General features: G+C 36.4%; 1 protein-coding gene across 1 annotated transcript in view; it reads left to right on the top strand.

Moving 5' to 3' along the window:
- LOC104159780 (ran-binding protein 17-like) overlaps positions 1 to 23228 on the top strand; it is a gene marked incomplete at both ends in the record, with an annotated part of 54382 nt that overhangs the window by 25373 nt on the left and 5781 nt on the right. Inside the window, 5 exons of the mRNA XM_009697774.1 lie at positions 686 to 774; positions 6997 to 7104; positions 9611 to 9693; positions 19587 to 19801; positions 20997 to 21135. Of these exons, the coding sequence (XP_009696076.1) occupies positions 686 to 774; positions 6997 to 7104; positions 9611 to 9693; positions 19587 to 19801; positions 20997 to 21135 (634 nt within the window). The remainder of the gene's footprint in view (positions 1 to 685; positions 775 to 6996; positions 7105 to 9610; positions 9694 to 19586; positions 19802 to 20996; positions 21136 to 23228) is intronic.

Raw genomic sequence — 23228 nt, 5'->3', positions numbered from 1 at the left:
ATCTTGAAACATCCCTTTAGTAGGGGCTAATTATCTATCCATAAAATGTCTGCATTTGAGCTGGAAGGATTCTGAAGCCACACTTCAGCCATCAAAGGGGAAAAAAAAATTGCTTCTCAGAACTAATGTTAATACAGATACAGATTTACATGATCTTCTCTAAACAAAAAAAAAGTTGCTTTTTGAAGAAACCTAACTTGGAAAATTACTTTTTAAAAAAACAACAACAACCCAACAAAAGATATGTTAACAGTACAATGAGAATCTCAGTGCCACCTTAATTGTAGCTTGTTATGAGTATCAGTCTTACACCTCATTCAAAATATTACAAGTTTAATTTAACTTTTTATTGTTATTATTACTTTAAATGTATTAACACAGGAAGCACTTTTAAACTTTAATACACGGTATTCATATATTATGTTTTAATTTGCATTATTCATTAGGATAACGTATCAAATAATCAAAAGCATTTTCTAAGCATTTTGCTAGTGTTATCACTATAAAACTTGGGGAAATCTTGTTTGTTAAAAGAATCTTTTGTGTTTTTTATAAAATAAGATTTGAGCGAGACATTTAAACTAATGAATCAAAATCAGATATGTGGTCATTATTGGCTGATTATTACTCCATCTGCTCTGTGCTAACGTGAAAATCAATTACTGTGTCTCTTTCCCACTGACAGCGTATGTTGATCGGGCTGGCAAGGGATCTTCGAGGGATTGCCTTTGCACTAAACACAAAGACCAGCTACACCATGCTGTTTGACTGGATGTATCCTTATTACACTATGACAATACCAGCTCTGTGCACAGAGGGATACCAGGCCCCTTGCATTAGTTTAATAGTATGGCACAGTGGGGAAGAGGAAACAAAGCTAAATGAACTAATGTGTAATCAGCTAAAATTACAGCACAATGGCAACCATGCAGTTAACTGGGAAGGACCACAGAGAGGTCACTTTTTTGTTGTGTCACACTACTAATCTAGAAAACATATCCAAGCGGTTTTCTTCCCTTCAGAAATCCCTAATGTTTTCATTAAAAAAAGCTGTGTCTTTAAACACAATGTACCTACATTTGGTTTAACATCAAAAGTGCTTAAAAAATACTGTACAAGTGCTGTCTGGGGAGATTTCTCTCTCTGGTATGAATCATGTCTTTAATTTAGTCAGTTACTTTCTATTTATGTCAACTCTATTAATATCACAACACCTGCAGTCTTCCTGATCCAGAAGAAAATGGACATCTGAAAACAAAATCAAAATCTTTAGATTGTAGTTTTCTTCACTAAGTAATGATAATGGAACTCTGTTTGCTTTAAATATTGTATACATTTTTATGCCAACAAATACAATAATAGTCATGGGTATTTTCATAATACTATAGAGAAATCTTTTGTATTTTTATAAATACAGTAGCTGTAATTCTCTCTTCAGTCACACAGTCATATTAGTAACAAGCTGCTGAAGTATCTAGTGAAGTAACAATGAACATTTTTTTTTATAATTTAGATCTCACAAAGTTATGAAAGTTAATTATGTATTTGTTTATTTTATGGATGGAAAAATAATATTCAAGTTATAATTACATACTTTACTAGAAATCAAGCTTTTAAAAATATTTTAAGTAAATAATGAAACCCTACTGTTCACCAGTAATCTTCCTGGTAAGAAAGAGGAATGCGTCAATGTAGAATTGCGACTAGGAAATTAGCCTTGAAGGACTGAAAGGCTGTACAGCAGAGCCTGGTATGATCTGATAGACGTCCTTGTGTGGTGGATAGTAGGATCCCGATCACCATTCAGATAAGCCCTCTTTAAGACCTTTGCAAGCCTGCGGTGATTCTGTCTATGTACAGGCTCAGTGTGCAGAAAGTAAGTTCAAAACATAAAGCAGTGTAATCTTTATTTCTCTTAAAATCAGGGAAAACTTCCCTTAATTTCAGTTTTAGAGGACTGGGGGGGGAACCAAAACAAAACAAAAAAAACCTACTGAAGGCAGACTATGAATTAGCATCTCATTTTCTAGTGGGCACGGTTGGGTACATTTAACTTCGTTAGTACTGTTTGTGCTTGTGTTACCCTAAAACTTAATAATAAAATCAGGAAGATGTGTAAAAGCAGATCAGTGCTGCTTCCATTTCAAATTTGTTTTTCCTAGTATAGCATGAGTATCATGCTCTTCTCCTGTGCAGAACTGCAAATCTCCAGTTGCAGGAGGAGGCATAACAGACGCTTACCTCCTCTCCATTTGAAAGAAATGGATTCATCCATGGGGGTGGTTTTTTATACAAGGATCCAGGATATGTAATTCTTGGGACCCTTTCCTGATTTTTTTTTTTTTAATTAATTTATTCCTTCCAGTTTATGAATTAAATTTATTTCAAATAAATAAAAACAGCTTCCAAGTTTTGGCTTTCATTATTCTGTATTAACAATAAAAATAGATTGAAATCTAATTTTGTGTGGAATTCAAAGCTCAGGCCTTCTCAGTTTCTTTTCCCTTGCACAGGTTCAGAAATTTTTTTCTTCCTCACCTTTGGCTGTAAAGGATAAGTGCATGCTTCTGTTCAGTGGATTTCACCTCATTTGGCTGAGTCCAGCTTCATCCAGGTATTGATCCGAAGCATTATGGCGAAATAAGCTGCTATTAGCACAGCTCTTATTTACTGTATATAAAGACAGAAAGGTAAATGTGAGAAGGGAGGGTCAGATGCCTATTTTATCATAGAAAATTTAATTATCCTTTAATTAACATATTTCTTTCGTAGTTTCAAATTTATCATCAGAATATGGTTTTAATAGCAAAGAAAAGCTGTTTTTCAAACAGATTTTATTCTGTTATGTTTGAAGCCGTAGTATTTCAATATTGAATATGGCAAATACAGAATATCAGCCAAAATAAGTCTGATTTACTTGCATTTGTTCAATAAATAAACAATACAAAGAGGCAAGGGATAGAAGGCTAAGCTTTTAATATACCATAAGATGATGTTTATTCTGTATTGAAGACTATCCGAAATAGTCACTTGTAAGTCGTTGGTAGAAGAATGTATTTATAAACTTTTCAAGTGATTGTGGGAAATATTTTGGGTCTAAGCACTGTCCATAACAAACCAAATTACACTCTGTAATCTCTTACCTGAAAGATTTTTTTTTTTCCCTGATCGCAGTGTTTAGGATTTAAGTTTTGTCCAGTAGATGGCAAAAATGAGCAGAAATAATTTCTTTTCAATCCTTTTCGTCCAGGGAGGGGAGGGGTCAGGCACGGGGGACCCCGTTGTATCTTGTATTTTACCATTATGATTGAGTTATTAGGATCATGGTTTAGAGGTGAATCGTCAGGTATGCTGAAGATGCGCTACATTGCCAAATAGGGCTGTTTTGTAGCAGGCTTGCTTATACTAATTGAGTTTCTCTAGCAAATCAGGCTCCTTGGAAAAAGGCCAAAGGCTTTTCATAATTGTATTGACAAGAAAATGAATATGATAAATGGTGTTCATTCAGCTGAGACAAGATTTATAGTTTTCCTCTGGCAAGGGATGAAGAGAAAATACTTATAATAATAGTAAAATTTGTTTTAAAGTTATATTAGGTGATCTCTCAAAAGACTTCATTAAAGTATTTCCAAATATTTTAAGCAGCTTCAGGTGTTAAGTACAGCATCTTCCCAAAGTATCCGGTAATGAAAGTTAAAGAAAAACATCACACAAACAAACAAACAAAACAAAATAAAAAACCCAAAACCTTGGATATGAAAGTCATTTATTCTTCCTGAAATATTGATATGTCAAGCTGTCAATGATGATTCCAGTACCACAGCTTTGGAAAGTTTATTTGCCTTTTGTATTCATAACATATGGTCTCTCTAGTTTGTAGGTCAATCCTGAACATGCAGGTGTGGCATGAAAAAAACTGTATACCAATTTGAGTAGAATCAAAACCTGTTTTTCTTAACGGTGATGATTCTCCTTCGTATTTCATTCTGCTGTTTATTTCAAGACTGCCTGGATAAGATGTTGAATGTTTAATCTATTTTCTTCCATACTAATATCAGACTGCAGTCTAAGGTCCTTGGTCTCGCAGCCAGATACATCCATGGAGATTCAATTGTGAGTTCAGGCTAATATCCACTTTTTTGTTACTTTCATTTAGTGTTTCTTACAGTTAGGTGGTACCCCATAGGCAATTTCTCCTGTGTTCCTCCCAGTTGATTCTCAGTATTTAATGACTTCTGTTGTCTGTAAAAGAAAAAGGTTGCAATAAGAAAATGGGTTGCAAGAATTAAATTATTAAGTTGACTCAGAGTTGTAGTCAGCCAGATAGCACACGATGTATATGCGTGAGTGCATGAAATTGCCAATATAAAGACATCTATGTGTATAGATACGTAGACACTATGTTTATAGAAAAGTGATCTACCATTGGGATGTTTTACCTAGTGGTCATTTCACAGTTCCAGTTGACCTAGATAATTTGGATGTCTCATCGTATGCTGCTTCAGATGTGGATCACTAGAACAAGCAAAACACTATATTCACCCAACTATCATTGCTACATGTTTATCCAAATTCGTATTGTTATTTTTTAACAAAATAAAACTATGGGCAGCAATAAGACAGCTTGTTCAAAATTACTCTGGCTTTGAATAACTAAATTTTTAAGTTTATATGTTTGAAGGATTCAGGATTAGATACAAACTTGAAAGAGCCAAACAGCTGTAGAGATTGAAGTTTCCTAATCATGAGAGGAGAATGCATTTTCTCATGAAACAAGGCTACCTGATCGGTAATCTGTTTGTAATAGCTGTTATTGCCAGTTGCATTGATTCAAACCTCAGTATCATTTTTTGCAGTTTGAATTCCTTTGAGCTTGAACTGACTGGACAGGTTAAGTTCATGACTTAGCCAGATTCCTTGAAGCTTGTGGTTAAAAACACTTAAAAATAATATTCTGTTTAAAAGCAATTCATTGCGCTTTATTGGATTTATAAAAGAAACAATAAATTGCTGAAACCTTTCTGTTGACCCTAGCTTTTACAAAATTTGACTGTAGTTTCCAGTCTTTCCTTGTCAACGAATATGGACTCAATGCTTAAGTTTTTGAATTAAGATAGCTAATCATATTGGTTGTATTAGCAGCCTTTGATACTGCTGACTTACATTTTGGTTGTAGGGTTTAGCTGTCAAGTTACTCTCTTCGCCATGAAATCTGGAAAGGCAATTGTTTTCTGCCCCATTAGATTCCACAATGGGGCTTTGCAGCATTGCACCGTCTCCCTTTTGTGTACTTGGGGCTATTAGGAAGGCTAAGGAAGAGGCATGACTGAGGAAAATTAATAGCACAGCTCAGTTCTGTACCTTTCATGACAGTCTGCTGCATCTTGAGAATATTGACCATCCTCTATTGAGAGTGAGCTGGTTTGGAAGTCCACCTCAGAAAAAATGGAACTGACATTAGTGAATTTTTAAAGGTAGGAGATGGCATGGATCATCTATGCCCTTTGAGGATGTTTTAAGCAAGTGAGATTTGAATTTAAATCCCAGTTTATTATTGGATAACTCTCCATGGTATGTTTAACTCTGGTTTGTTTGATTTAAAATGTAAAGAAACCCATAAAGGAGCCAGAAGCAAAGTCTGAAAGTATATTTCACGTCAGCCTCTTCCGCTATATATAGTTTATGCCTGCAGTGCCTCAAGCAGCTGGCAGCAAAAATGCACAAGTCTTTAGATGCCTCAGACAGACAGCAGTAGCCAGAATGCCTTCCATCTGTCTGCACAGCGCTGTCATTCATCAGTAGTGCTATGTCTGATGGCTTTAGCCTCCACCAGAAGAGCTGTATCGAACTGAGACATGGCTGTGTCTACATAGCCTAGAAGCGTGTAAACCTTTATGTATTTCAGACTTTTATTTCACAATCCCATGTTGAGTGCTTGACCTGTATTCTACTTTGTAAGATTCACAATAGTTGCATTTATTGTCTGAATAGGCAATAGCATTTTCCTAAGAACAGTTGCTTTTTCTCGTGTGGTTAAATAAAGCAGAATTATATGACATGAAACAAAGTTAAAAATGAAAAATACGTTTATTATTAAACAAAACCACTGACTACACTAACTAGATCATGTTTTAATAGAAAACTGTATGGTTAAAATCTCTTGGTTCAATATAAAAAAAACCTGTTTAATTCTTTGCCAGTCAAGCTGTGCTACCTCATTTCCATTTGCCAGTCTGCATTCTTACCCAAATAAATGCTTTTTTTCAGCATGTTGGGAAAACTCGGGGTCAGCTTTGTATCAAATCGTTGCATGAAGTATTTTGATACAGTCAGTAACTCATAAGATTATTGGTTTTTAAGTTGCATTGCAGAGTCTACTAAACTTATTTTTTTCTGTATTGCGTTCTTTGAAATCCTGCTTTAAAAGAACAGATACCTCTTGGGTGCTGATGAGCAAATAGCTCTCCTGAAAGAGTTCTTAGAAACCTAACTTTGCTAGTCTCCCAGACACAGTTTGGCTGAATTCTCTTCTTGAATGCTCTGGAAAAAACTTCATACAGTCAAATTGTTCACAACCATTTATATAGAAAATACAACATACATGAGGTGGCACTGAGATTTGGGGCCCAGGATTTGTTAATACGTACATTTGTGGTGTTTTTAAATTAAATTGCCATTTGTGACTTTGGCCATTCACTAAAAATCCAAGCTCATTTTATATATGTACTCATAGGTTAGCTGCACATACAAACTGCTTTCCTTTTCCTTCATTACAGCTCTGGTATATTAACTATTTCCTACTTAAACATTAATGTTTCCAGCTGTCTTCTAAGCGGAGACTTGCTGAAATTTATAGGTTCTGGCAGTGCCTCTGTCGGAATGGACTGGCAAGGTCTGGGCCTGGCCCACCCACCTAATGGTGTAGTGCAGTTTTAGGGGTGGTTGTTTTGCAAGATGTTATTTTATCAGTATACTCTTTAACTCAGTGTGCTGAAGATACCCTGCATACATTTCTGTTCTGCAAAGAGCTATTGAACTGTGGTACCGTGAACCTGCGTGTACAACCCCTATCTTGAAGCTGATGGCAGAATTCATGCAAAACAGGTAAGGAGCACGTGAAAATTAGGTAAGTGATGAATACTGCCATGGTATGCATTCTCTGTTCCACCTTGCTATGTTTTCTTATCTGCATGATGTCTGATGTTGACTTGAGTGCTACTTTTGTATTTTGGAACAAAATTCACAAGCAGAACTCAGCTTTCAGTGTTATTGTATTGTTTTACCAAGATGGTAGATGTTACAAAATCAGCTGGTAAGGATTAATTACAGGAATATATGTGAGAGACTACTGTGATTTTATATTCAGTGGAAGTGTATGGTTTAACTAGGGATAAATACTGACTCTATAGTTAAATACCAGAAAATTGTCTGCTGTCAAGATTTACTGCAGGCTGAATTTTTGCCTTAAGCCAAGCAGCATACATATGTGCCTATACAACCACAACTCCCTTTACAGTTTCTTTTGCAACTCAGTTCTTCCAGCCAAAATAGGAAAGAATGGTATCTAATACAGCAGTATTTATAATCAACATGTAGGTAACTTCTCCCACACCTAAAATCTTATCAATGGACTAACCTAAAAGGCCTCAAAATGATTCTGGGAGGTGATTTCAATACTTGACATTGCAGCAGTTAGAACGAAAATCCTGTCTTACCACAAGTAACAGAACAATTTCTTTTGGAAAATTATCATTACACTTGGAAATATTTAGTGCACTGCCCAAAGGAAAAAAAGATTTTTAAATGAAAAAATTACCGTTAAAGTCTCTCTGCTGGATATCTTCATGACCAAAGTAAGTAGAGTTTTCAGCGAAGTAGTACGTGTTCTCATAATTTCTCATTTTGCCTTGCAAATCAAACTTACAAGGAAAAAGGTTGAAATATTTGAAATTTGAAAAAAATATTTAGTTTCAGCTAGTGACAGGAAATTGGTGCCTTAACGTTCGGACCTGGCTCCCGGTCAAACACTAGTGTGTAGGATGTGCACTTAATCTCTGAATGGCTACGCAAGCCTTAAGGCAGAGTTCCCTGTTTCTTTGCATGTGTTGACTTGCTTGCTGTGACTCCCGCTTTGGTTTGTGTAGGCTAATTATGTCTTTTATCCTGGTAGTAGTATAATAAATTGCTGGAAAAGTTTAACCTATTTTTATTCATGATGTAATGCAAAAGCAGCATACTCTAATAGTGCTGCGACTTATTTCAAGGAAGAGATTGTTAAAAGCCTAAACACAGAACTCTAATAACAGTAAACAAAAGCAAAGAGGACCTGGAACAATAAATGTTATGCAAAAGACAGCTCTTCAAGCTACTTTCCATATTCATGTTATTCTTCTACCTATTGCTATTCAGAAAATCTGCCTTGTTCCCTTTAGAAAACATCATCTGGGATGGTGTTTTTTTCACGAGTTGTGTACTGCATTAGCTTTTACAGGTTAGAATGCATTATACAATGTACTTTGACATGGTTAAAATCTGTTACAGAGTATCAGGTTGTGCATTATGCCACTCCAACACTGAGATGATGTGCTGGTTTGGGGTTTTTTGCCTCTGCCAGCCATTATCATTTTGTGCATATGGAATACACAGATGTTTTATACAAGGCACGTTTTATTTATTTATAAACAGTCAGATTTACTCCAGACCTTGCAGCAAAGGACCCTGCAAATAGGGACTCAGACAAGAATAAATTGGGACTTGCAGCAGAGACAGATACCTACTACTGTCTCTGTGATAGGGGTCGTACAAGGACTCCTAATTTGATCAAAAGTGGATGACTACCAAACAGGTCAGCCAGGGGATACTCTGGTTTTCATCACTCAGTGATGACTCCTTTCCCTTTCAGTCCAAATAAACACTACGGGTAAGTTAATGCTAAAGTTACTTAGAAGCTTAAGACCTGTATTTGAAGTTAACCGTTAGGCCTGAACTAGGAGTTAGGCGTCTTTATCACAAAGACAAATTGGAAAGATGCAACAGGGACTTCGGCAAGGACTCTGTTGCGTTTCCAGATTGGGAACAAAGTGGTTCTTGTTGGCTTTACCTGTGCATCAGGGACGATGACAACATGGTGCAATCTTCTTCAGGTCTGAATGTCCACAAAAAGCACGTGTTACAATTTACAGTCAGAGAACTGGCTTGTGATTGCCATAGCTTTTACATAGCAGAATAACCAGTGGGGATTAGTGTCTTTTTAAAAGCCATACAGATGCAGAAGCAGGGTAAAACTTAGCCTAACCACTTGGATTATGGAACCTTTGTAGCATTCTTCTGAACTGGATACAGGCACAAGATGTTCACCAGTCACTGAAAGCTGTGTATGTATTGTCTGGTCACCTTTTTTGGTTAAAATTGTTCTGTCTTTTGTCATAGGATTATTTCTTTGGCAACATATAGAGATAACTAGAGTGCATATCATTGGACTGAAAGCTAGAATTAGTTTATCAAATAATTGTACTTTGTAATCAGCGAATGTTTTTTTTGTTTTAGGAATGAATCCATTGCAGTTTTCTACTTCGATGACCATCTGAATATTTTTGCTGTTATTTTTTAGATCGCAGCGTTTAAATTTTGATGTATCATCTCCAAATGGAATTCTTCTCTTCAGAGAAGCTAGTAAAATGATTTGTACGTATGGTAGGTATTCATTAATGTTTCCTCTGCAGTGTAATTCTTTGCCTGTCTTGTGATATAAAAATCCTGTTAGTTCATATTCCTCAGCACCGATGGGTTTGTGGAATACGTAGCAGGATTGTATGTGCTACAGTCAGTGTCATCCCTTTGTAGAGTGCAGAGCTTACGTGGCAGGCCTTTGGAGCTCATTTACTTTCATAGATCAGGGTTCATTTGTGTAGCATGGTTGCTTCTATCGCTTTTTTAACTTGAATGCCTGTCTGATAGCAACTGTAAATATATTTCAGCAAAGATACAAATACTCATGAGGTGTTTGATCTAGGCTACTGATTGATACATGTGGCTTCATTTTATGTATTCAAATTATGTTCCAGCAGTTCCAAAACATAATAGGACCATAACAGCTTTACCCTAGAGCGCTGTTAAAAGTGTTTATAATAAGTTGCTCTATTTTACTACTCCCACTCATGCATGCAACTGCAACAGGTCTTTGACACCAACAGTTTTATATTACACTCCAGCTAACTTTGTAGCTTACAATTTTGCTTTGTAAGTATTTTGAAAGGAACTTTACCATGTTGTTTGTAGAGCAACCTCATTTGCAGTTTCTTTAAACAGGAAGAGCCATAAATGTCCTGTTTCTTTTAAAGAAAGAAAATTGGTGTGTTGAATTTGCTCTTACTGCATTCAGATTGCTTTTTGGATCTGGAAACTGTGCATTACATGGCTGCCTGTATAAAAAGCTTGAAATGTAATTTTGCATTTGATCTGTAGGGCATGGAAACAATATATACAGAATGCATAAAGCATTTAATTATGACAGAAAAAATTACACCCAAGTAACTTTCAGTCCTTGCAAATTCATTTGTCTGTTTCTTTTTCAAATATACCATGTAGTAAGCTAACACATTTTTTCACCTATGTTCTTAAGTAAATTTGTTAGAACAATTAAGCAAAATAAAAATAAGGTTTTCCATGTATGAAAAGATAAAAGGTAAACTTTTAGATTTTACTACTCATTTTCTGTTAGCTTTTGTACTTAATTGCTGTAAGCTTTCTTTTGATGATTTAAAAAATCAAGTGTAGTCATGGTGATGCTTCAACCCTACTTGTCTTGTGGTACCTGATCCCATTGCAGTTATAACTTCCTTTTAAAATATTTTTTTGAAAATTTCAGTCAGCCTTTACCATCCTTTCTGCACTTATTAAAAACATACCATATTATTGGGCATTCATTCATCTCTGTTGTTGGTATCAGGATTCTAAACCATGCTGAGTAACCCACAGTAGTTGGTTTCAACCTGCTTCATGCCTAAAAAAAGAACTTGGTGAAGAATCCTTTTGCTTTCAGTTGCAGCTTTAATGGTGTATGTGCAGTTCATAAAATTCTCAGCCCTAAAGTATTGGTAGCTCTTGCACATAAGGACCAAACAACATTTTCTAGCTCATGCTAGAATTTAATTATGCAACGTAAAAGGAAATTTCAAGACAGTGCAGATCTAAGATTTAAAACTAAGCAGTGGAGCCATAGAGCCTGTTGAAGCCTGTGTCCAAACACCTGTTGCCCTCTTTGTTAAATGATGTGAAAGATACTTAGGGATGTGTGCCATCTGTGTGGAGATGTGTGCCATAGGAAGAAGTGAAGTGACCATAAGAGCTTTCTCTCACGCTTCTCTTCCATGTCTTTCGTACCTGTTTTCCTATGGAAGGATGGTGTTTTACTCAACACAGGTTTAAGAGGAGAACTGTTCTTCATGTCCTCCAAAAGAAAAATTTAAAATCACCTATCAACTAAAAGTGGAGGAAAGACATAGGTATGGGGGGGAGCCTCCACTCAATATATGTATGTATTTTTTTTTAATTTTGCTTTTAAAACACATTGATATTATCATCAGTGTCTGAAAGGGTCCCATCAGTGATCTTTCCACTACTTAGGTGTGACATTTAGAGGAACTGTTTAGGTTTTCTTTTCTGTGAGTGATTGCCAATATTTATTCCGGGACTGGACTCACTACAGAGCCAACATGAGAGACCTCCCAGTGCAGTTGTCTGAATTGGCCACTTAGAGGAGAGATTTCAAATAATCCAGCTGGCTCTGCACTGGCACAGATGGGCAGCACTGGCCTGGCCATCGCCATGGCTCAGCTGTGGGCACTGTAATAAACATCCCCGATTAGTGCTATTTCAAACTGCTACAGCTATTTCTGAAGTGGTCACTGGCTTACAGTCTGGGAAGGTTTTACTGCCCACTGTAACTGTTTGAAGATACTACAATTAATCAGCTTTGAATAATTGCTGTTAACATTTTTAGCTTTTATTGCCAGTTACTAGCTTATGAGTTTCCATTCCAGTGTACAGAAAGAGAAAACTCTTCTGGAAATGTGTTGTAAGGATTCATTGTTTTAGTTATGTATGATCTTTTGAACATACAAATTTCTATAAAAATAATGATATTAAGGGATTTTGCATTAATTTCAAATGCCTTCCTGAAAATCTCAATAATTGTGCTTGTAAGGAAAACTTTAATCCGTAATATTCTATGACTGGTTTTTAAGTGTATTTGTCTTTTAAGCATATATAATCTTGGCAGACATCTGGGGAATAATAAAAAAGTAAACCAAGTGATGATCATAAAATTCACTTTGGTGTCCTTGAGCAATGTTTCCAGCCCCACATTCTGAAAAAATGTGTGATTCAGTTAAAAGAATAACTATGTACATGCCTTCTAATCCTTGGGCTCAGTTTTCAGGTTTTCTGCTGTACTATTACTGCAAGTAACTTAAAATTCTGAAAATAGTTGAGATTCTCACATTCCGCATCATTTTATGGCTGAAGCATATGAGACAAAAATAGAAGACAGAGCAAATGTCAACAGACAACAATCGAGAGTATATGCTCATTTATCTTACCAAGTCAACCAAACCTCTTGTATATGCCTGCAGCTTATAGTGAGCTCCTCAAAGCTGATCCAAAAGACACTTGAAACTCAAGATAGATTTGATTGAAATCTATACTATAATGATTGCCTTTTTAAACTGAGGGAAACACAAAGAAGATGCACGAGACGGAGGGGGGAAAATAGAAGCAAACATCTCCTTCTTTCATCACACTGTCGTTGTGGGAAGATCCTTCCTTTCAGTCTCAGTTTCGGTTAATCCATTGACCGAGTGGGTTGCCATAAACTCTACCCAGCCCCCTCTCATCCCTGAGGAGTTCTTTTTTCCATCACCTGGAGACCTGGCTGTATTTGCTCCTCTTGGCAATCTCTGTCTGAACATCTGGCTTCCAACTCTCCTTGTTACTTCTCATCTCTCTTCCTTGCCATGCCCTTGACAGTGAGACTTTCCTTCCCATAGTTCAGCAGCTCTCCAGGGAGAGACTTGGTCCCTCTCCTGCAGATGCTGCAGCCTAGCCTGGTTGCTCCTTTTTCTTAGAAGAATATAATACACAAACAATACATGAAAATATGGCTTAATTGTATGTTAATGTATTATGTATTAATATAAATGTATCCATTGGTAAATGAAATTTAAATTTGTTTTAGAACAGGATTTTTCCTTCTTCTCTTTCACATGTAATGATACAAAGAAAATGCTGATAAAAGTATTATTTTCAGAAATTTCACCTGCACCAAATTAAACACAAAAATTTCCAGTTATGACTTGGGTCCACTGGGAATCTTCTTGCTATATAAACCTATAGGTACATAAAAATGGGATCTGAAATACGTCTCTGTCCTGTCAACGCTTAGACAAGGAATTAGTAGCTGAAGTGAGGTGGCATCAGGTGATTCTTCTCACCAAGGTCAGAGCACAGTGCACTGGTGATTACTGACATAATGTTGATTTTTCCTAAGTCTGGACTACACTGATTGAAGCAGTTTTAACACACAAATATTTTGTAAATATGGCCTTCTTCAGGTGATGAAAATCATCTAAAATTTATATGTGTATTTGTTTTGTGTAAACCTTGTACTGTTGTTTACATGGGAATAACTTTGAAACAAACATTTGGTAACCTAGCATGTCGCTTCCTTTCCATCTTCAATTTTGCGAAAGTTTGTGATGTCCGTTTATGTCCGAATGGTACCTCCATTTACTGTGTATATGTAGTGGAAGATCTGTGCTCAGGCTAAAAATAAAAGGGGGAAGAAAGGAGTAGAACTGTGTTTCTGGGGTATGAATGTACGTGAACGCTTGTGAGTATGGATGCTGCAATCTCTTTAATTCTAGACTAAAGCGTATACTGGCGTATAGTGATTTCATATGTTTGAGTGCAAAGCAGAAAAACATCCAAAATGCCTGTTCTTAAGATATGCTAGGCATCTTCAGTTGTCAGTGAATAAGATTTAAAATATGAATTATTTGTAGTTTTGAAAATGAGCACCTCAGTGAGTGTTTAATTCTACTTAACAGATCCGGCTTTGTGATGAGGGTAGTACTAGCGTGCCCTGTCCTTCTGCTCATTTATCAGATACAGCGCTGAAGACAATTCTAAGACATCTTTACAAATGCTGTATGTTCAAAAGATGTAAAGCCTGGCGTAGGATGCACTTAGATAGTCAATTATCCTTGTTAGGGCTCTGCAGCTGCTTGGCAAGGGGTGTTGTGTCTTGTCCATTATGGCTAGAGCCAGTCTGACTGAGTGCTAGAGTGATTTAAAATAAACAACTGAGAGGAGAAAATTGAAAGGAGTTGGAATAGTATAGTCTGCCATTCTTCATCCCCAATATATTTCACTTTTAATTCTCTGTGTACAAGTCTCCTTACTGTGTGTTTTTGAACTCCCGATTGTATAGGAATGATGTTTCAATGCATCTTGGGACCATCTATTTTTGTTTTGTGGTTTCTTTACATTTTAGTAAACCTCTTCCCTTTCATTATAGGAGGCTGACATAAAAATAATATTTTCAATATGCTGTTTTTATTTATCTACATTCTGTCATGATATACTTTGATGTAAGTTTTTAATTTTGCTTCAGCTTTCAGCTGTTGAGGCAGTTACTGCTCAAGGTCAGTGATGAGGTTAGCCACAGTAGCACAAAACAATTTCCTGTTCTCACAGCCCAGGTAGCATTTGGATGTGGATTAAATTTTACCACATTTTCCAGTAGCCAGACACAATTATTTCTAATGAGCTTTAAATTGCTTCCAGAACATGTATTTCAAAACTTAGTGTGGTAATCTATTCAGTGCCAGCAACTTCATAAGATAGCAGTTCTTCTTCAAAATTTTGGTTCAACTGATTCTTGCTGTATAACAGGTATTTCTAATCAGCAGCTTAGCTTAAAAGTGGAGTGCTGACTGGTCTCAGTTGCCGTTGGTCTGCTCTCCTCTCTTTTGTGATAGTGGTTCCAGAATATATTGTTCGTCATTACTCACTCAGATTTCATAATCGGTTTCTTTTGGCAAATTTATCTTGGTGCTGTGCATGCTTGTTTTGCTGATTTGAGAGGTTTTATGTGTGTTTTGTTGTCGTGGAAGCTTTAAAAACATCAGTTTTTGAAGCTCACTCTCGTCGTTATGATTCACGTTTTCCTTTTTGTTTTCTGTATATGGCCACTTCTTTATACTGCCCTAGCATTCTGAATGCCTGGAAAGCACACATTCAAAACTATCTTTATGGGGCAGTGGTGAATAATAAAAATAGGAAAGGGGAAAAGGTAAAAAACACTTTTTCTCTATAAATATGATAAATTTTCACAGCCTTTGTTTAATCTCACCAAAGTCTTTTTTTTTAATCTTCATCTAGTCCACACATGTTAAAACATGATTTAGTTGTATTATTATAGATAGTGCTTATTGGCCTGAAATCTAGAACAAGCCCTGCTTAAATGAAACTCAGCCATAAGGAAATCATTTTTGTATTATAGCTTCTACTCTAAAAGCAATTAAGGAGGAGAACTGAAAGGGAAGCTGCCTGTCCTGACATGCTCCCGCATCTAGGAGGGAGTGAGGGAATGAGCTGTGCAAAGAGCTCTGGTGCGTATTGCCTGTGGGATTCTGAGGCATGGTGATGTTATCTTCGGTCAGAGCATCCCAGTTTGGTTTTTTGCTGGCTTTGTATTCCCCCTCTGCATACGTAGACTTTTTTCTTCCAGCTCCTTTGTTTATGTACTAAGGGGTATTTCGGTAATGAAATGCTTAAATTGTCAGCCAAATTCAAGCTCGCTCTTCCTATCCAGCAGTTTCACCCAGTATCTTTAAGAATCCTTTTCTTATTCCCATCAGAATTTCGTATCGCCTCTGAGGCTCAGAGAGTTTATAATTTTTGTAAGTGACATTGCTGTGAAATGCAGGGCAAAAAGTTGTATTAAAGGAAATTATTGAGAATTTTGAAAGTCAGTATATTTTAAGATTGTGTGATACAATTTCTCCCACATTAAGAAGAAATTGCTGCAAGTTGGATTTTTTTTCATTTGATTTTTAACTCAGTAGTAACACTGAAACTTCACTGATTAGTCTCTACAGAGTTTTCATTTTGACAGGAGCTATGAATTTCAAACACAATTTTTAAATTCAGCATGTCGAAGGTCACTTTTATGTTGATTTAATTTCTTTAAATTGTTTCTTTTAACAATAGGAGGTTATAAAATTGTATTTTGGTCCTCCGCTACAGGGATTATAAATGTAAGCATATCCTCCATAGCTGAAGAGTTGTTCTTGACCTGATTCCAAGCACCTCAGTAAATTAGTTTATGTTCAGTAGTATCCATGGTGTGTAAAAATATTCCCCTGAAACTTCCGCTAAATGTTACAAGTAGATCATTCTTTTTTTATCTAGTCAGGCATAGCACCGTAGTTCATATTTTTTTCAATAACTAATGCTAAAACACTAGTCTTTGTTCTAGCACTGCATCCCTTGAATCATAGACTGATGGCTTGGGGCATTGGTAACAGGCACTGCGTGGTCTTTCACCTCTGCTGCTAATTTGAAATCAGCTGTTCCCACTCTTAGACCCTTTTAAAATGAGCCCATGAACATAGCACAGTTCTCTGTGGACTCTCTCCAGTTGTAAAAAGCAGCTTTTAATCTTGCACTAGACCCAAATTCTCAGTGTTTTCATTAGAAGGGATAGGCACCAAGTTCCCCTTCTGCCATGCCTGCCCGGAGTGAGGCAGTGGGAGGGAGCAGGGGTTGTGCCTTCCTGTAGTGAACGCTTTATGCTGAGCAATACAGTTAAAGTTTTAATTATAGGGAGGTTTTTTTTTGTGAAGTAATAAAAATTATAGATCAGCACTGGTGGTTACCTCCTAAAATTCATGTTCCCAGACAAAGGGATTCCTAGGGTTTTTCCAACTTCCTTCCTCATCATCCGTTTTTTCCATCGACTTCCAATTAATTTCCATATTAAGTACATAATTGCCTCATTGACAACTACTAAGCTCTTTCCATCTGTTGTTGCATATTATACTGAGTACTTCAAGGACCTAGGATTGCACAATGTTGTGCTTGGACAGCTCAGCTATAAACTCAAGGCTGTTACCTTCCTGGATCCAGAACTTTGTCTTTGCTTATTTCTGAAGTCAGATATATATTTGTGTTATTAAAGTAAGAGATTTTCAGAAGAGAATTTAATAGTGGAGAAGACCAGATAAGGTTAGTTTACAGAACACTTACCTTTCTGTCTTGTTTTTGCCCTAAGAATTGTACACTGTTTACATAGTGGCTTTCAAAAATAGTGTGTACCTTCCCACTTTCTTTCAAAGACAGATTTTTGTATTTAATTTTTTTTCTCACATAATTTGAAATTCACTGATCTTCTCAGTAACTAGAGTAGGTCTTGTCAAAAAGATCAATGCTAATTAAGATGACCTGGCTGGGATATCTTAAATGGGGCACTGTAGGAAGCTAAATGGAGTTTATCTTTAATTATATGTAAATGTAGTTTCTCAGTAATGTAAAGTATTACAATAAATGAATATCCGGGTACACTAGAAGGCATTCTTCTTCTTCTTCTACTATGTTTTACTTTTCAAAGTGGATCTTTTGGATAGCGGTCATTTTTAGTATAACAGAGATTTAACACCGTTTAGAATTAATTTCTGTGCGCTAGCGGTCACTGGAATTGTACCTTCTTCCCCAGATACACTGTGTTCATGACTACAGCACTCGCGGTAATAGAGGTGCTCATATGACTGTTTACAGTATCAAAACCATTCTGTATTTTCATTCAGAATTTTTTTTTTTAATTAAGAGGGCTTGATTTTTTTTATTGTAAGTGGCCATCTTCCCTAGCTAAATATTTGATTCTTCTCTTCCCTCCCATAATTCTAGTGACACCATTCCAGCTTCTTAGAGACCCCAGTTACTACTTCTAAGCAATCTCTGATCATACTGGCAGTCTTTTTTTTGTAAATCTACTTTTCCTTTGCAACCTGATGGATAAATTGCCTTGTACTTGCTAGGAGTAGTGAAAAATGTTAATGTTTTAAACAGTAACTTACACCTTTCCCTCTTTGCATCAAATGAGAGTAAATGAGTGATACTTTGACGCGTTGGGTGTCCAGAAACAAGGTTTTCCCCCCCATTTTTCTAATTATATGATGTAAATTCCTCATTGTCAGTAATCAATAGCATTAAGAGAATGAATTAAAATAAGGCAGGTGTATGATTTGCAGGTGGGCATTTGCATGGGTAGAAAGGAGAGCTGTGTAGAGACAGACCCCGTTTAATACTAAGCCTCAATGTGTATTAAACAGTACTACAAAATCTATGACACAATCTGTGTCATCTCAGGCAAGTTTTTAGTGGCATTTTTTAATTGCCTATTGTAAAAGCAAAACTGAGTTGTCATAACTACATCTCTCAACTGGCAGTGTTTGGAATTGTGAATAGTTAATGTCCAGTTTGCTCGTTGCTCCTTGATCGAAGTCGTCATCATAGCCATGACAGCTAGATTAGACACTGAAAGCAGGCGACCCGAGCATCTGATCTGTAGACTGTTGTGCTTTTATTTGTAGGAATATTTTTTTAAATGTACAGTTTTGTGTTATTTTCCTCTAGTTAAAATTACCAAGAATAATGAGTAGTAACAAAGTTACTTGGGTTTTGTGCAGTCCAAGCTTGTCAAGGTTAATGTCAGATGGGGTCAACCTAGTAAGGCTACTTAATGGTAGAACTGAAGTACTTAGTCTTTGCTGTGTTCATTCTACTGTCATCAATTACTTCAGGTTAAAAAAAAAAAATTGTCATGAAGACAAACCAACTCTAGGGTGCTGTGAAGATGAGCATTAAATTATTACAAGATACTTAGAAAACTTGGTAATGAGGCTTTGTGAATAATTGGACTTGTACAGAGGATTGCAGTGGGATCTACTGCACTGCTGCACAGTGGATCCAAAAGTCACTATTGCCTGTTAATAGCAACAGCAAATATTTACCGTTAGCTGTTATTTTTACATTATAAACATGGAGTTTAATTAAAGAGTCATTCCCATCTGTGACTGGTAAAATAGAGGCTTTTGTAATGGACACATTTGTTTTCGGAGGGATATATTTAGTGTGTGTATACATCAGCAACCATCCCAAGAGACTGTCATGGTAATGGATCAAAACCAGGCTTTGCTGCAGCATGAGAAACTATAAAACCATGTGTTGCAACTGTGTTCAGATTAAGGAATTCATGCTGATGTACCCAGTCATGGTCTGGCTGTATATCAATGATGGGAATTCCATAGCTTATATTTTAAATTTTGCGTGCTAATTCCTTAGTGGCTTTTAAGCTCTAGTCATGCTTACTTAATAGATCTTTTACTTAAAATGCAGAAACAATTTTTCTTCCAAATAGCAATGAAAATAAAGACAAAAAATGAGTTTAGATAGTGCCATCAAAATATTTTAGATTTACAGCTGCTTACATAAGTTTCTTTCTTTCTTTCTTTTTATGAAAACAGGTAATCAGATCCTCTCTCTTGGGACTTTGTCAAAAGATCAGGTTTATCCGTTGAAACTCAAGGGCATTTCCATCTGTTACTCTGCACTCAAATCTGCCTTATGTGGAAATTATGTCAGCTTTGGCGTCTTCAAGTTGTACGGGGACAACCACTTTGACAATGTACTTCAGGCCTTTGTCAAAATGCTGCTTTCAGTATCCCACAGTGACTTGCTAGTAAGCAATTACTCATCTTGGGAGTCTTTACGTGAAATATGAAATAACACCACCACAGGCTTTGTATTGTTACAATGAGACAGAGCGATCTAGAACAGCCCAAATGCAGTTTTCAGTTCAATTACTTGAATTTATTCTGTAGTGACATCTAAAATACAGGTATGACTGAACTGCCATGTGAAACAGGAGCTTTTTTAGAATTTTCACTAGGCTGGTCATAAGAGAGAGAAATGCAAAATTTTTTTCCATTCCATACTTGCAAACCCACTTAGGTTGCCTGCATGCACTGTAAAACATCCTCACGTATTCAGCCACTCTCCAATTAGTTTCAGTCTGTAAATTGTCACTGTGTATTCCCCATAAAATTTAAAACTTTAAAGTACACTGTGTTCCCACTTCCCTGTGGGAAGACAACAGATCTTGCACAATATCAGCCGAAATTTGAACTGTGACATTTTCTTCATGACGCTTTAGGTCAGAACTGTCATTTTCTTGCAGGAGGGGACAAATTTGGGATGGTTAAAGATGTTTAAAACTTGGATTTATGCTTGCTGCATAAAGAAAGTCCTTGGAAGTGAAAAGTTGCTCTTAACTAAAATTGGTTTATTGGCTGTATAGTAAATTGTGCCTATTTGGCGTGTTCCTAGCCATCCAACAATAAATGCCCTAAATGAGAGTCCATGAGGGTAAGATGCTGACTGGGCCAGTGAGTTCAAGGTAGTGCCTTTGCCTGTGCAGAGCCTGTTATGGGACCTCACTTAAGCACCAAAAAAAAAGTCCATCTCTGAGATGATTTGGGGAAATCTGTGATAAATCTTAGTAAGATTTCCTGCAGAAGGTAAGATACGGGCCATAATCCTGTCAAACTGACACCCTGGACAGAACGTTATACTGTTTTTACTAGGCTGATAGCTGTGTAGAATGTCAAAGCATGATAGCATTATTGTATTATCCTGAGCTTACTTTAATCTAATAGCGAGTTTACATCCTATGGTAAATTGGAAAAGTTGAAATCTACTGAAGAGAAGAAAATATTTTGTCTCTATAAATATTCTGATTGAATGGCTAAATTAGAATTTAACACATCATAAAAACTGTAAGATCATTCTTCTGTCATCTGTTAATGTTGTTAATATTAGTCAATGGTAATATCTGTATTTTCTATGAATGTGTTGTTTTGTTTTTTTTTTTTTAGCAATATCGAAAACTAAGCCAGTCTTACTACCCGCTTTTGGAGTGTCTGACCCAAGATCACATGAGTTTCATTACCAGTTTAGAACCTCATGTCCTAATCTATATTCTTACCTCAATATCTGAAGGACTTACTGCAGTAGGTAAGAATTACTTACACTTGGCTGAAGAAAGAATTCAAGTATTTAGCTATCTAGGATTTTCAAAGAAGCACATTAATTTGTGTCTTAAAAAAATTAATATCAAGTGATAGTGGGAAATGCTGGCTTTTGAACATTTTAAGAATGTGACTATTTCAGTTAACGGAGCTAAGTTCTTTTAAACATCTAACCTTTAGTTTTTTACAGATAGTATTTTTAAATTGCCTTTTCTTACAAGCCAGAATTGTTAAAATTATTAATGTGCCTCCACTAGGATTGTACTGAAAATTCATGCATTTGTTATTCAGAAGTAAATTGTATTAATATGTGTGCAGGAATCTGTGGGGTTTTGGTTTTATTTGATCAACATAGCTGTTGTATAAATAATGCTTGTTCTGCACAGCTGTGATATAATTTGAGAAATTTAAAGGCCTCTATCCATGGAAAAAAGAAACTAGCTATTCAGTACTTCCTGAATATACTTCAGAAGAGAATCAGTGCAACAGAAGCGTACTTGGAGTAAAGATAAAAATACAGCGGTCTGATTGCAGTTCATTTCGTTACCTTGCATGGTTTAATTTACGCTTTTTAACCAGGTGACTGTCCAAACATTTGGGGTTGGGAGGAGGCAGTATGGGGAGGGTTGGTAGCCTAAAGTCATTTGGAATAGGGAGAAGGAGACTGAACATTTGGGGGAACAAAAAATAAATCAGGCAGTTACATTCTGATCACCTAGGAATATCAGGCATTTATATAGTTTTTGACTGAGAAGCTGTTCAAAACCTTACAGTCATATTTATTGATTAGGGTAGTTCTTGGAAAAAAAAACCAACAGGAACGTATAACATTAGTGTGTATAGATGTTACTCTATAATAGCTGATGTTTCTTATTACCGCCAAGTGTCAGTGAAGTCCCATAGGAATGTGTGAATGCACCGAGACTCACAAAGCATTTGCTATGTTAAACACATTCAGCAGTTTTTGCTGCATGCTCTTAGAGAGAAAATGGGTAGTAAATAGCTAAGCAACAGTAGTAAAGAAGTATTCAGGTCATTTTATTATATAATGCTGAAATCCATCTTCTCCCAGATATTTTGAGTGCTTTGTCACCTGTAATGATGGAACAGCAATTTCTGCCTATAGGCTGGTTCTGCCTGTTGATCATTTGCGGATGGGTATGTTGTACGGAACGTTAGCTTGACTGACAGCTACCAGTTTAGCAAGCCCTGTTTCTATTCTCTGTTACCACTCCACGTTACATCTCTTCCATTTGAGATATTGGTTACATTCATTCATACTTTAACCATCTCTTTGAAACCCAATTTGAATTCATGTAAAAGAGAGAGAAGAAAATGTAAAAGCTGTCTAAGCTTCAGCTTTCATGTGTTACGTTTATTTTTCCCTCTCAAAAGGTGTTGATCTCTCACTCAAGGCAGGGAGGAGGAGTAATAACAGTATGTATTTCCAATTTTAGCTTTAAACTTTTGTGGTTTAGGTGTCTAGGAGTTTAATAATGAAGAATTACTAATTTTTAGGAACATAGATATTTTCTTAGAAAACTTTTATTCTGTGGAATTCCTGATATTCTGCTGAGAAAAGTAGCAACAAAAATTTGAACAGCTCACTTTTTTTCACATTTCATAAACCGTAGATTTGCTTAGCCAATGCTCTCCTTCAGTTCATCTTAATGTCCTTAAAAGTCCCTAAAATAAATACAGACATGAGAGACGAAAACAAAGTGTGTAGAAATTTTTAACTTCACCTGACTTCACTGAAGGCTTGATGCAATCCATAAAAAGCTGTTATGCTTACTTTCATGTTCAGTTTTTTTCTTTCTTTACTCTGATTCCTCCTAACTCAAGTAGTTTTGCAGTCTTTGAGACTTGCCAAATCTTTCTGTCAGTAAGACCTGGCTGTTTCCATATTGCCCGTAGGGGATGTGCAATCTCCATCCTTGGAGATCTTCCCAGATACTGGACAAGATCCTGAGGAACCCGTCTGATGTTGACCCTGTTTTGGGCATGAGGTTGGACTGGAGGATGCTCCCGTTTGGTTTCTGCCATCAACTTTAGGATCCTACTAGTATTTTCCCTTCA

The sequence above is a fragment of the Cariama cristata genome, unplaced genomic scaffold (genome assembly GCF_000690535.1).
Source record: "Cariama cristata isolate BGI_N322 unplaced genomic scaffold, ASM69053v1 scaffold10523, whole genome shotgun sequence".
In the NCBI taxonomy this organism is placed as follows: Eukaryota; Metazoa; Chordata; class Aves; order Cariamiformes; family Cariamidae; genus Cariama; species Cariama cristata.
The sequence above is the reverse complement of the archived record's forward strand: the minus strand, read 5'-3'. Positions and strand labels throughout refer to the sequence as shown.